This window comes from Dermacentor silvarum, chromosome 10 (assembly GCF_013339745.2).
Source record: "Dermacentor silvarum isolate Dsil-2018 chromosome 10, BIME_Dsil_1.4, whole genome shotgun sequence".
NCBI classification, from domain to species: domain Eukaryota; kingdom Metazoa; phylum Arthropoda; class Arachnida; order Ixodida; family Ixodidae; genus Dermacentor; species Dermacentor silvarum.
The window spans coordinates 88,162,811-88,177,855 of record NC_051163.1 but is presented as its reverse complement, the minus strand read 5'-3'; the positions used below and the strand labels follow the sequence as shown (position 1 = coordinate 88,177,855).

At 47.7% G+C, this 15,045-nt stretch overlaps 1 protein-coding gene across 1 annotated transcript in view; it reads right to left on the bottom strand.

Annotated features, from left to right (window-relative positions):
- LOC125940904 (uncharacterized) overlaps window positions 1-15,045 on the bottom strand; it is a 43,593-nt gene that overhangs the window by 13,696 nt on the left and 14,852 nt on the right. Inside the window, exons 2-3 of the mRNA XM_049657571.1 lie at window positions 12,881-13,017; window positions 12,746-12,813 (exon numbers count right to left, since the gene is read on the bottom strand). Coding sequence (XP_049513528.1) covers window positions 12,746-12,813; window positions 12,881-13,017 — 205 coding nt within the window. The remainder of the gene's footprint in view (window positions 1-12,745; window positions 12,814-12,880; window positions 13,018-15,045) is intronic.

Here is a 15,045-nt window from a genome sequence, read left to right as displayed (position 1 = left end):
TGCTCTGGGCAATGCCTATTACCTATTCGAGTATGTAAATAAGTTTGGGCAAGTGTCAGTAAACCTGTTAGTTTTCGTTTTCCCAACTTTCGAGCTTCGGATTTCTTCAACCCGAAGCCTCCGCCACGCCACCAGATGAAACCGGGTTCGAGACAACACCCAGCACCACAACGCCAACAACCTTCGAACAGACGCCCTCCGCTACGTGGGTCTCTCGGCGACTTTGGCAGAGAGCCAGGCATTTGAAGCAGTAGGGTTGTTTCGGTGATGTTGGAATACCGCCCAGCGTTCTCCATATATGTGACAGCGGTTTATGTGAGTCAAGGGGATCAAAGAAAGTCTTCAGTCTTAGAGACCCCAGTAAGATCCGACGCTGGACCTCCTTCTGTATGCAACTCACCACCCTTAAATGATACATGGACTTGGTGCGCCTGTACTGTCGTTCCCCGCAACGGCGAATTGCTCGGAGCTGCTCCAATTCCGCTTCGAATTCAGAAAATTTAGGTACAGGCCTAAACACGCTTGTGGCTGTTTGAGCAGCGTCGTTAATTAGCTCCTCGATGTTTCCAGGTAGACAGTGCTGAGTCTTTTGAGACATCTTCATGATGAGGAGTGTGTATTTCGGCCAGTCGATGCGTTGAATGACTGTGGTAGGGCATGACTTGCCTATGCCTTCTATTTTAACATATGTTGGAACATGGTCACTACCATGCGGTTCTTTGTCCGGAAACCATTTCACGCTGCTACTGAAGGATCTTGAAACAAAAGTTGTGTCCAGGCAGCTGCTGCATTTCAATGCCCGCAGAAACGTGGGACTGTCATCATTTAGGCAGTAGAGTTCATGGCTCGACGGGAAGGATAGTACACGTCGTCCTCGGCAATCCATATTTAAGCTTCCCCATAGCGGATGATGCGCATTGAAACCGCCGGTAACAATTCGTGGTCCCGGTGTCGCTTCTAAATTGCATTTAGTCTTGCGTTGTTAAATTGGCTCAAAGGTGAAATGTAGGCCCTACGAGCGTGAGTGTGACGTTCTTGAATTTTACGGTACTGATTGTCGTCATAACGTGCCACTGGGTGTAAAACATATCTGAAATCACCTCTGACATAAACGATGACGTTGCTGCGGTCGCTACAGGTGCCAGACATGAAAGCTTCCTATCCTGTTGGCGGATGGCGCTCTCAATGTTTAGCTCACAAGTGACGATGATTGGAAATTTTTTCTTAAAAACAAAGGTATGAAAGTCCGAAATACGGGATTTAAGGCCACTGCCATCCCACAGGAAGGTAGACGGTTTCTTGACTTCTCTAAGGAACAAGTGCAGAGGAGCAGCTCTGGTGCTTTTTAAGACTGGACAGTATAGCATTCAGCGCATCCAGTATTTGAAGCGCACCTCGAGCCGCAGGAGTGCGTATGGCAGTCAGTAGCACTCGAAGCGTGTGTTCATAAGGGCCCTTATCATGGTGACAACTTGACGTCTTGGCTGCTGTCCGAAGGGGAAGCATGTTTCAGCGAGCTTGCTCCATGTTGCTGCTCTACTGGTTGGTCTAGCTGTGGCAACAGTGGCCACTCCTCGCATGAGGCAATGATATTAAAGACTTTCTGCTTAGGATCCTCGCTGCTAGTATTTGTCATGAGCCAATAAAGGAAGAAAGAAAGAAGAAAAATCAGAATATAAGAAGAGAACAAGAAGAAACGTGGAATTGGTGGCAGAAATAAAGAAAGAAGTTAGAAAATAAGAGCGTTTGAATAAAAGGAATAAAACATGAAAGCAGAAGAAGCGCAAAAGTGCACGCGCAGCTACGTGGCCAATGGGAGAAGAGACACGTAGCCGAAGAGAGCAGCCCTGCGACGCTCTGTGACGACGAGGGGCAGAATGAGCTGGAGGCTGAACAGGACGGGTGGATCGCGGAGACGGCGGCAACCCAATGGAAGCTGTGATTCAGCTGCCGCGGTCATGACCCGCGAGCTGAGCGAACGCCCTATCGGAAGCCGCAGCTACGGGCTGACGGCGCTGCTTCTCGGATTCCCTGCGGCTACGATCCGCAAGGCTTGCGGAGTTTACCGGGCGATCCAGGCGCCTCGGTCACCCCACCATCCTGACCTCCTGACCAGCTCAACCGAGGGCCGCACGTCGGAATCAGCGATGCCGACTCTACGACGAATCGGCGGGCCCAACAACGTGTCGCCGGAAGCCGCGACGACGACGTGACGTGGCCACGTCGAGGAACTTAATGTAAATACTTTGGACTTATGAATTTTAATATCTGAGGACTCTGGGGATTTTCTATAATTAACTCGTGCTGCAAATTGTTTGTTTTGTGCTGTTTCTTTGTCGCGTATTTTTTGAATTATAAATGTTTGTCTTAAACATGCGACTTGTCCCTGTCTGTCTTTAGTCCACCGAAATCCGTCACAGTATTGCTAATTGTCTGTGGAAGTGTGTGGACTGTCAGTGGACGTGGTGCATCCTTAGCAATAGCAGTGTATTTCCTAGAAGATCTCCGGCAATGTGATCGCCGACGTCGCACCTTAGCGGCAGCCTCCCTGAGCAATGAAGCATCTCTGATTATTTGCCTCAAGGCATTTATCGCCTTTTTCACATGCGGGCAATCCTATGAAAATACATCGTGACAGCCTTGACATTTTGCGCGCTTTTGGTTTTCTGCACGACAGGCGTCGCAACTGTGTGATCCAGAGCATCGTGAGCACACGGCAGCATTTGTGCAAACTGCACTTATGACCCTTGCGGCACTGAAGCGGCTTTAGCACAAAAGGCCGCCCTACTTGGTGAAAGTGACCGACACTTCAAAGCACTTCATGAAGAATTTGGCGCGAAATGTCTTTCAGTTTGGTCAGCATAGGTGGTCGCTTGCTGAAACCGCATGTAACTAAAACGTGTAAAACTTTTATCGCTTATATATTTGCAACGGTTCTCGCTACGTGCCTTGCGTTGGTATCGCTGTATGGAGAACAAAAACCATTACTCGATCATGCATGGGTCGCGAACACAAATGGAGACATAATCGCGGCGCGCATGATGCAGCCGGAGCTAAAATTACCCTTTCCCTTATCGTTCAGAAAAGTATAGCTCCGCAGTATATTTGTCGGTTCGAACGGCAGTGGCCGCGCTTGAGAGAGCTCACTCAACCTTAGTAAGTGTATTCCATAAATATCAAACCTGTGCTCGTTAGGAATTATAAGGCTTGCAAGTGTGCAATTGGTGTCAGCAATCCGTCAGTTCCTCGGCTATCGTGCCCCCGTGTTTAATACGAAGTGAATGTGAACTGTTTAAAGAGACTTTCATTCGTGCCCATCAATTCTGACCATGACGTGGTCGCTACGAATCGGAAGCGAGCACGATTGCAACGATAGGCCGTAGGACCCTCCTAGCTGTATCGTAAATTAAGCATGTAAGATTTGTAATGCGTGAAATAATGTCAGTTCTGTATTCGGTTACGCCCACGCATTTCTATACCCAATACTCATATACGCCCAGCAGCACCTACAAAACGTTTATCGTGCGCCACTGCGATGATACCTACACTTCTTTTAGCAAAATATGCAGCTTATACAAGCAAATTTACCTCGGCAAGCGCGTTCTCCATTATATTCCCCCTATTTTTAGGAAATTTCGCCAGGTAGCAGTCATAGTTGTCCGGGATAGCTGGCTAAAGTCTGCATTCCTCGTAAAACACGCCTAATATATCTCTTGAGCGCCTGTGCACGTTATTTACAAGAAGAAATGCAATTATACCGAACACTTCGCACTTTTCTGCACATCACCAATAACGTGCCCTTTATTGCCCAAAACGCGAAAAAAGTGTCTTATTTATTCAGCAAGGATACGGGCAAACAAAACAGGTTTCTTGGGGAATGCATTTAAGTAGGCAGAAAACAATAACTGGGCATCTATCACGATCATAATTAAGCCCGAAAGCTTCAACTTCTCCCGCGAATCAGCACTAAAATGCAAGCCATTTAGGTACTGAAAATAAGCTTAGTGTCACGTACCCAAGGACACTGAGAAACTTGGTAGATAACTGCTGACTCATGCTTTCAAGCACTTTCAAGCACATACTTTGGATGACCATTCGTCATATTGTTCCTCTTATTTTATTGAGACGGCAATTATATCGACACTTAAAGCGATTTTTTGTTGCCAATAATTTCCGTATAAAGTCCACGTGCGACCACATGGCGCCACCGCGGCGTATATGCTATGGGTGCGAGGTAAAGCATGTGACGGTGAGGCGAGAAGCATGGTTCAGCGTGCAGTAACTTGTTTAGGCGTGCGCTAGGGGGCAGGTGAGCGTGCGTCTTCGCCTCTAACGCCCATAACTCCTCATATCTATCCATGCGTCTGAGGGAATAGGCGACTTGCGCGCTGTATCTTGAAGGTAATGTGCGGCGGGTGCAAAGCATCATGTGAGCTGTCATTCGCAGGCTTACTGTTGGAGGTCACATTGAGGCAAGATGCGGCACGAAGAGCTCGCTCTCCGAAGCCGGCGCGCTTCGCCACGCCACCTTGGAGGCAGCCCTTCTTCGCGATCATCGAGTGAGGCTTGTTCAGGTTTGTCCTATGCGCGCCTAACACCATGCTTGCAAAATTAATTAGTGAGCGAATCTGTACTGAAATTCGCACTGCCGATAAAAATACAAGCTTTATTTACTTCATGTAGTTGTCTAATACTTTGTTACCGCTATGAATGTGTAGTGGACAGTGCGCTTGGCGTCCGCAGAACAAGAAGAAGAAGAAGCTCGACACCATGGCCGCAACATCAGCGTAGTTGCCCCCGACGAATAAATGGTTACTTGTTCCGAGTCTTCTGTTCCCACAAGTTGGTGACCTTGGACGTGATCCCGCATCGCAACTATTCGTCCGCCGCTTCTCTTCGACGCCATGGAATCGAACTCCCAAGACAATGCCACACCTTCCATCGCTACAATCAAGCTTCCCGAGTTCTGGCCCGCAGATAGTGAGCTCTGGTTTGTCCATATCGAAGCGCAGTTCCGGCATCACCGCATCACATCGCAGACGGCCAAGTACGACTATGTTGTGAGTGCGCTCAGCCCGACCAGCACAGCTTTGATCCACGACGTTTTGCTCACTCCCCCACCCGACAACCCCTACGACATCCTCAAACGGGAGTTACATCGACGCACGACTGACTCCGAGTCACGACGAATTCAACAGCTTCTATCATCGGAGGAACTTGGCGACCGAAAGCCGACCAAACTGCTTCGGCACATGACCCTGCTACTCGGAGGCAATTCATCTTCAACGGACTCAAAAATCGTCCGCGTGCTCTTCCTTCAGCGTCTACCGAATCAGGTACGGATGATTTTATGTGCCTCCCCTGCGGCAACCTCCATTGAAGACTTAGCAACAACGGCAGACCGGATCATAGATGCTTCCCATCCTTTCGTATCTGCCATCGACCGTTGTCAGGCGCCCGTCTCGAGTCCGTTACAATTACAGCAGCGCTTTGACGAACTCAGCTCCTCAAACGCACAGCTTGCCTCGCAAGTGCATCAACTAACTACTGAGCTAGCTACTTTGCGTTTCTCTGTGGGTAGAGACCGGTCACGTCATCGCACGCCCAGACAAAGCAACTCCCGCTATTCCACTGCCGCTATTTGTTGGTACCATGCCCGATACGGCACACGTGCACGTCAGTGCCGTCCACCATGTAACTTTTCGGGAAACGATCAGGCCAGTCACTGATGACGGCAAGTGCCAGCGGCCCTAGGTCAAGCCGTCTTTTCTATGTCACCGACCGCGTAACCAAAGTTCGCTACCTTGTAGACGCTGGCGCAGAAATTAGTGTGCTTCCGCCTACCTTTCACGACCGAAGACGACATCGCCACGACACGTCCTTTCTCACTGCGGTCAATGGCTCTAATATTAGAACGTATGGCCAGAAATCAGTGACTCTTCATCTCGGACTGCAGCGTCCCTTTCGATGGCTATTCACCGTCGCCGACGTCCGCGGCCCCATCATCGGTGCCGATTTTTTGTGGAAGTTCAACTTCGTTGTCGATCTACGCCTATGCCGCCTGCTGGACTCCAAGACAAACCTGTCGGTACAAGGCATCACCACAACTGCACCGCCCTTGCGTCACCTACAAGCACACACCCAGGTATTGACACCTTGGTCCACCATCCTACAAGAATTTCCAGAGTTATTTCAACCCCCCTCTCCTGATCGCCCAATCCTGCACAAGGTCACGCACCACATTGTCACGAAAGGACCACCAGTATATGCCCGACCACGCCGCTTAGCAACTGACCGCCTAAAAATTGCAAAACAAGAATTCGATCACATGCTCGACTTGGGTTTCGTTCGGCCTTCAGCTCGCCCTTGGGCGTCCGCTTTACACATAGTTCCAAAGAAGACAGGTAATTGGAGGCCATGCGGAGATTACCGCGCGTTAAACAAAGTGACGATTACCGACCGGTATCCTATTCCTCACATTCACGACTTCACCGCTTCGCTTCACGGTTGCTGCATATTCAGCAAAGTGGATCTAGTTAAAGCTTACCATCAGATGCCTGTGGAGCCTTCCGACATTTCTAAAACCGCAATCATCACACCATTCGGCATGTTTGAATACCTCCGCATGCCCTTCGTTCTCAGAAATGCTGCTCAAACATTTCAGTGGTTCGTTGACCAAGTGCTACGTGGGCTGACTTGTTTCGTCTATTTAGACGACATTCTCGTTTTCAGCCGATCTGCTGCGGAACATTAATCGGACCTGCGTAAGGTCTTCGAACGTCTCCGTCAATACGGCCTCGTTATCAACGTCTCGAAGAGCGAGTTTGGCGTCGATTCCCTCGATTTCCTCGGGCATCGAATTGATCAACGTGGCATCCAGCCCGTCTCACTCCGCGTTCAAGTCATTAAAGATTACCCGCAACCGTCGACCACAAAGAAATTGCGGCATTTTCTGGGCCTCATCAATTATTACCGCCGTTTCATTCCTCGTTGTGCATCCATCTTGCAGCCGCTGCACAGTCTGCTCTCAAAAAAGCCCCAAGCAAACACGCCTCTACTATGGACGAGTTCTGCCTAAAGTGCTTTTGCCACTGCCAAAAATGGTCTCGCTTCCGCCACTCTTCTAGCACACCCGAAGCCAGATGCGCCCATTTCCGTTATGGTGGACGCCTCCGACATAACTGTTGGCGCCGTTCTTCAACAGCTGGTTGACAATGCTTGGCAACCCATACCTTTCTTCTCGAGGAAGCTGACAGTGCAAGAAACTCGCTACAGCACTTTCGGCCGCGAACTCCTGGCAATCTACCTCGCAGTCCGCCACTTCCGTCATAACCTCGAAGGTCGCCGGTTCTTTATTCTCACCGACCACAAGCCACTGATTTATGCTATTACTTCCAACAGTTCCTCACACACGCCACGTGAAATTCGCCAGCTTGCCTATATTGCCGAGTTCACTACCGACATTCGACATATCAGTGGTGCCAACAATCCCGTTGCTGACGCCCTGTCACGGATTCACATCAACGCAACTCAAGTCGCTCGTTCCGGCATCGACTTCATGCGCCTAGCTACTGCTCAGCGCAATGACCCCGAACTTCCGACACTCCGAACTGCGAACAACTCCCTGAGCTTCGAAGAGGTCTTACTACCTGGCTGCGACTATACCGTCATTTGCCACGACCGTAAAGTAGGCCACGACCCTTTGTCCCACAAGAATTCCGACGACAGGTCTTCGACGCTCTACACTCCTTATCGCACCCAGGAGTGCGAGCTACGCAACGTCTTGTCACCTCCCGCTACCTTTGGCCCCGTATGAATGCTGATGTCCGTTGCTGGGCGCGGTTGTGTATCCAATGCCAGCGTGCCAAGGTCAACAGACACACCATGAGCGCGCCGGGTCATTTTCCACCACCAGACGTTTGTTTTGGCCATGTTCACGTCGACATTGTGGGTCCGCTACTACCGTCCGCGAACCAACGTTACATACTCACATGTATCGACAGATTTACCCGCTGGCCGGAAGCAACGCCGATAAGCAACATCGCTGCAGAATCTGTTGCACAGGCTCTTGTGCACACCTGGATCGCTCGTTATGGCGTCCCACACACCATAACGACAGACCGATGGAGACAATTCGAATCGTCCCTCTTTCGGGCTCTCTCCCACCTTCTAGGCGTAACACACATACGAACCACGGCTTACCACCCCAGTTCCAACGGCATGGTGGAACGCTTCCACCGTCAACTGAAGGCATCACTGCGTGCGCAGGACTCAACAATTCCATGGACAGAGCGCCTGCCTCTGGTTCTACTAGGTCTTCGCACCGTGGTGAAAGAAGACACACAGTGTTCATCCGCAGAGCTGGTTTTCGGCACGACACTTCGCGTACCCGGCGAGTTCTTTGCCTCGGAACGGACATCAGCTGAGCTACACTCTTACGCCGACCGCCTGGGAACCACTATGGCTACTGTCATACCACCACCGCTTCGTCAGGATTGCAAGACCATGTACATAAGCCCTGCATTACTTCATACTAGCCATGTCTTCATCCGCCACGATGCCACTCGCACTCCACTACAAGCACCTTACGACGGTCCTTTTGAAGTCCTGAAGCGCGATCCTAAGTACTTCACTCTCCTTGTTAACGGACGCGAAGAGACGATATCTATAGACCGTTTGAAGCCAGCTCACATGGAGGCTGGCAACACCATCTGAAGCAGATAAACCGCTCGACGGCAATGCCTTCATCGCTAGGGGGGGGGGGGGGGGAGCCATGTAGTGGACAGTGCGCTTGGCGTCCGCAGAACAGGAAGAAGAAGAAGCTCGACACCATGGCCGCAACATCAGCGTAGTTGCCCGACGAATAAATGGTTACTTGTTGCGAGTCTTCTGTTCCCACAAATCCTTTGCCTATCGGACGAAACTCATTTTCATCATCATGTTTGGTTTTGGTGGCAGTTACCCTTCTCCCAGAGCGTCGCCTCAAATATATGCCGTTGATAAAGCCGACATATGCTGCCGTCAAGGAGGCCGGCAGATGGAGCAGCACAATGTGGGCAATCGTAATGTACTGCAAAGGTTAATCAACCGGTACATTTACATATTACTCATGACGTTCCCCTTATGCTAAATAGGTAGAAACGGAGTCCCTAGTTAATTTAATTAGTTTACTGGATGAAACTGTGTAAAATTGCCATGGTGCTAGTGCAACGGATTAAAGTAGGAAAAAAAACGAGCGTTGAGTGTTATATTCAAAGCTTCCATTTACCGCGGGAACAATAACGTTTCACCGCGTTTTACTCTTCACAGGAAGTTCTAGCTTTCAGCCAAGTCCAATTTTCCTATTTAAATGCGTGTATAATAATTAACCTAAAAATTGTTCTTGAGACAACTGCTGATCCGAGTTGAATGATATTTGTAGTAGTGTAGAGACAAAGTTGAATTCTAGCAAGCGTAAATTTCGATTTGTTACCCTAATGTTCTTACAACAATTACCAACAATCAACAAATAAAAATGAGCACGAAATTTACAAATTTGCAACTGTGCACTGCAACCAAATATCGCGAATGTGTGAAATACATATGTGATGCCTAGTTCAGACTGGTGTCATTCGGCTGCGCAGCGACCGGAACGCTCATGCCGCCGAAATGCCGTGTCGTTCAAACTGCTTGCCCACCGCACTGCCGGAGCGCTCGAGACCACGAAAAAAAAAAGAAAAGCGGTGCGCATATGGTGATGGTGATGATAATCTACTGGCATCCCCTTTGAAACGGGGCGGGAAAAAATCGTCACCTAGCCTGCTTGAGTAACTCCGGTATGCTATCAATGCCTTTTATTCTATCATTCTTGTATACCTCTCTCTAATCTTCTGTATCTACCTCGTACAGCTGTCCTATGCCTGTAATAGATCCGGTCGTATCAGTCTCTTCCTAGCTTTTTTTCCCCACCAATACTCCAAACGTCTTTTGCCTATCTCGACTGCTCACCGGTTGATACTTCTGTCTACGTTAAATCCAAGCTCTTCTGGAAGTTGTACGTTCATGAGCGTTTGTACGTAGTTCATGACCGTTACGTACCTGTCTAGCTGGGTGAATTTCATTCGCATTCCATTAGGATGTGCTTAGTGGTCGCCAGATTATTGCTACAGCATACGGATGCCTCAAGTAATTGCGGATATTTGCTCCGGTATCTATTTGTGCTTAGGCAACCAGCTCGTGCCTCAAATAGCAAGACACTTCTCTTCGTGTTATCGTGCACATTTTTCGTTCGATTTTCTTTTTTCTCTTTCTTGTAAATCTCCATGGTCATTTTGGCTTCCATATTTTGCATCGAATTCGCTGTCTCTGTTTCTCTCAATTTATTTCTGATTAGTTTCAATTAGCCTGTACCTGGCTGCCAACTTTCTTTCCTCCATTCTTTGCCCGCTTTTTTAATGTACACTTTCTGGTGCACTTTGGCCGCCCAATTATTTTGATACATGTTCCTGAATCATTCTTCAAAACTAATTTTGCGCAATATTTTTCTACTAGCGCCTTCTGCTCAGTATGCACTAACTTGCACTCGCGCGCGGGTGTACCGTGTATCGCCGTACGGCCCAAAGCTTTCTCCGCGCATCGAGTTTGCGTGCTTTGTTCCCGTGTCAATCGCGAAGATACGCCCTGCCGAAGCGATACTTCTGGGCGTCTTAGCTGGCCAGCTCATTTTAACGAGAGAGCGTTAAGGGCCCCGTGTCGCAGAAAATCCGACGTCGGGTTCGGAATGCGACGTAGGCGTCCGTGGCGGAGAACACCATCCCGAACCACACCAACCGCGCAGGCCCTCCACAAGCTGCAAGGTTTTGGTAAACAAATATTGAATTTCTCAGAGTGAAATCCACCATAAAAATGGTAAAGTACGACTTAACCACAACCTACAGGTATGGTGGCGTAAGGTGGTAATTTTATTGTACGAGAAAACATATTTCTGTTATAAGGAAACTCAAACACAAACCCATTTTCCAGGGATTTATACCAGACCTACAGCCGCGCGCTCGAGTAGTTTACTTGCGAAAATGAGATGGCGCTCGCGTCCTCGGCAGGTCAAATTAGGACTTCGCCTGCCTAATGCGTTTTGGACACGCGCGCGCATCGGGGCGATACCAACCAATTATTAAAATAATAAAAAAGGTGCTAGGGCCTTCACATTTTAATATGACAACTTCTATTGCCCCTGCAAAAACGTCTTCCCAGCAATGCATTTCTGTTTAAAAGTGAAGCCAACTTTAACGGTATCGGTGTAAGCTTGTTCTTTCTAAGCTGGCTTTCCCACATTCTGTGGTGCAGTGAAGCCCCCATAAAGAAAAATGCGCTACGAACGGGGCCCGATAGCGCTATCTCGTTCCACTCTTAAAGCCGAAGCTTAAGCGTCCTCCAATTTTTTTGGCTTTGCCTTAGGAGAAGAAGAGACATTTGCCGAAGAAGAAGGGACGTCATTGGCAGCGGCGGGCATGGCCTGCTCTACAAGACGTCTAACACACGTTCTCATTAGTCCCCAGCGTATGATTCCGGCAGCAGCGGTGGCCATAATCGGTCCGGAACCAATCGGTGTAGAAAGGGCTCTCTCGGCGGAACTAGCCGCCGCCAAATTGCCTTCTGCAATGACGAAAGACGGAAACCCCAGTGTCGACATGCCTTTATAGCATCTGAAGTGGGCAAATGCGAGGTACCATTTCACAGCTTACGTTAAATATTTGGAATGCCTAAATAAGTTCTGGCAACAGCCATTTTAATATTAAGTAGCTTTTTCGGATTACAGTATGGATGAATGGATGTAAAACTTTATTAGGGTCCTTTAAGGAACGCGCTAGCATAGAGTATGGTACATTTTCCCCCTGTAAATGGTTAATAGGCGACGTTAACAGAATTGTGGTATCCTTATTTATTGCCTAGCTATATAGTTGTACACATTATACTTAAGTACTTTGAAATTTCGCGCTTTTGAAATATTTTTGCAAGAATATTAAAGGCCTAAATAAAAAAAGATCTGTTTGAAGACACTGAAAACATATCTGTTAAGGGTCGTATAACGCTTTGAAGAACTGGCTTCATAATGTTTTGTTTTATTTTTGCCAGAGGCTGTAATTATCTGATGCTCTTGACACCTTTTGCATTCGTCAGGGATAATATTTCCCTTTACCCCTGAAAATGGGGACTTTTGGCACGTTGAGTTCATTAAGAACCATGAGCAAACTGCCTGCACAGTTTGTAAAATGCACATGCAAAACTCAGGAAAGTCCGTGTAACGAATATTTTACATAAAGTGCAATTATTTTAGAGACTCAAAACTTTCGATGCACGTCATCGATAATATGGCCCCGATTCCCTAAAATATATAATTTCTGCCACGCTTGATAATTCCAGGTTAGCGAGAAAATTTCGTAAACGCTTTCTATAATGTCTCTAAGCACGCAAAAACAAATGTTTAGCAATTCTCATTCCGTCTCTATTTAGGTTACACTTCAAAATGTCCAGCACATCCCCCATAACGTGTTCCAGAATTCGCCTAAATATCATTGTGACTTGTATAGTTCTTCAGGACCCGCGCGTAAGGTTCTCGAGTTCATGTAAAGACTCGCAATGAGCATTACTCTGCAAGGTGTCATTAGTGCTTGCGAAAGATTCCGGTAATTATGAACGATATTTCAGCATTTTCAAGGGGATGGAAGCTTCTTGCATGAATTGTGACCAGTACAGAAATTTACGATACCTGCGGGGCTGACAGTCATGCGATCTGTATGCTCTCCATCAAACTGTCCCTGTAGCTGATGGGTTGTCCTAGTAATAAGCAACGAAAATGCATTTAGAAGAAAGCAAAATAGAACGGAGGAACACAAAACCTTACCTATGACCGCTGATGAACAAAGATCTGTTGAAAACAATGAGAAACGGTTGCATAAGCCACTTTTGGTCGACCTTGCAGCGGATCTGTGCTACCTTGCTGGTTGTGTGCGTCCATATACGTTCATCAGTGTTTAAAAACTGAAAAATGAGCAAATCCAGAATATAAACAACAGCATTGCGCTCGTCAAGCTTACGGTCCCCTAGACAGCATATATTTTCTCAGAATGTAGCGCCCACATTGGTTCGTGCGTGTCTCGAAACTTAGTTCAACGTGGAGAAGGAAAAGAACGCGACACAAGCGCAAAGTCCAAAGCTGTGCAACAGCAGCCCGGAAATAAGTAGAGATATACCACATTTCTCCGGCATCTTCGCTTCGTCCTCACCGCCTCTGAGGTTGGACAGCATGGCCGCAATCTCTGACAAGATCTATGACGCCACCACTCCATCAGCTTCCGCCGTCGTGGCTACAGCTCGACTCTTTGAGAACGCCAACAAAGGCAACACCTCGTTCCACGTGTCTAGGCAGAGCCAGTCTTCTTGCAGTCGACGTACAACCACAAGCTTTTACGGAACACCAGATCTGAGAATAAGCCGAATATCTGCGCAGTCTCACAACGCAGCCTAGTGTTCGCATATACAGCCTCTACCGTATGTGTGCACGGCATTGGGATGTTCGGTTTTACTGACTACTGTTACAGGCTACTATCTATCAACGTCATTCCATTGTAATCATACTGTCGTCATCCAATCGTGGTTATGACGCCACTGTCATATCGTCTTTATAGAGTCGTCGCCATGCATTTGTTGTCATATCATCGTCGTGATGTAGTCGTGCTCGTTCTATCATCGTCATTTCAGCTTCGCCATCTAATTCTATCCTACAATCGTGATAACGCCATCGTGGTGATATATTCATCATCTTCACTTTGACCTCGTGCCGCCGTCGTGATATGTCTTCTTCATAATTTCATCAACTCAGAATGGTCATCCCGTTGTCATCGTCATACCGCCTTCCGCTGCGCCAGTGTATACACTGGAGCGCGGTTATAACGATTACTTCCAATATGCGCCACGATTAGTTCAATGTATCTAATAGTTAGATATAGACAAACCTGCGTATTCCTAAGCAATCGTCATGCCATTTCCGCTATGCCGTTTCGTTTTCAGCTGCAGCAGTGCATATGCGTCGAAGACCGGCAAGCAGTTGAGCATCGGTGATGAGAGTAGTAGTTAAAAGAAGAATACTATAAATTATTGCTTGTTCTGAAATGTTATGTAAAAAAAGGTGCTTTCAAACTCCCGAAGCGATTCACCGAACTTGAGACCAGGAGTCAAAACAGCTAGCCCACACGACAGCTAGACCTCAAACACTCGCGTTACGAACTTGTAACCGTCCCGTGAGTTTCTTCCCCTTCAGTACTAAATTTGAAAGTATGAAAGCTGTTTTTAGGCACAGTAGTGGACAATCCAATTTAATTCAACTAGACAACGCGGTCTACCACGCTACGGCTTCCCTGTGTTTGGTGGTACACGTAGGACGGTTATCCGCGCTTTTGAGTTTGCAAGTTCAAGATCTGTGAATGTCCTCATGTATTCTCACGAGAACAGGTGGCGTTTGTGAAGAGCAGCTACCTCAGTGCTTGCGGAGACGTCAATTGGTTGTAGATGATCACGATGGTGCCTCTAAAGGCAGCGGAATTTGTCCACTCAGGCAGAATGGCAAAGAATCGGGTGGCTTTCAGAAGGGATTCTGGGTATGAATTCAGAAAGGACCCGCCATGCTGCCATAGCGGCTATAGGGGGTGCGTTGCTAAGCACGACGTTGCGGAATCAAATCCGGGCCGCCGAGGCCGCATTTAAATGGGGGCTAAATGCTCAAAGGCCTTGTCCCGTGCATTAGAGGCTCGTTAAAGATCCCCTAGTGGTCAAAATTATTCACTAGGCATGCCTCATAATTTAATACTGCTTTTGGCGCGCAAAATCCAAAATTTAAATCATGAATTCAGAAATCTTGAATATTGACAGACATTTGGTAGCGAGCATAATATAGAGACCTTTTTAACAAAATTCTAATCTACAACAAAAAATCTACAAGGGTTCATTGCAAAACCAAATTACCGATGTGTTTTTACCGAAATGTTTTTAGGTTCGCACATAAATTGCTCA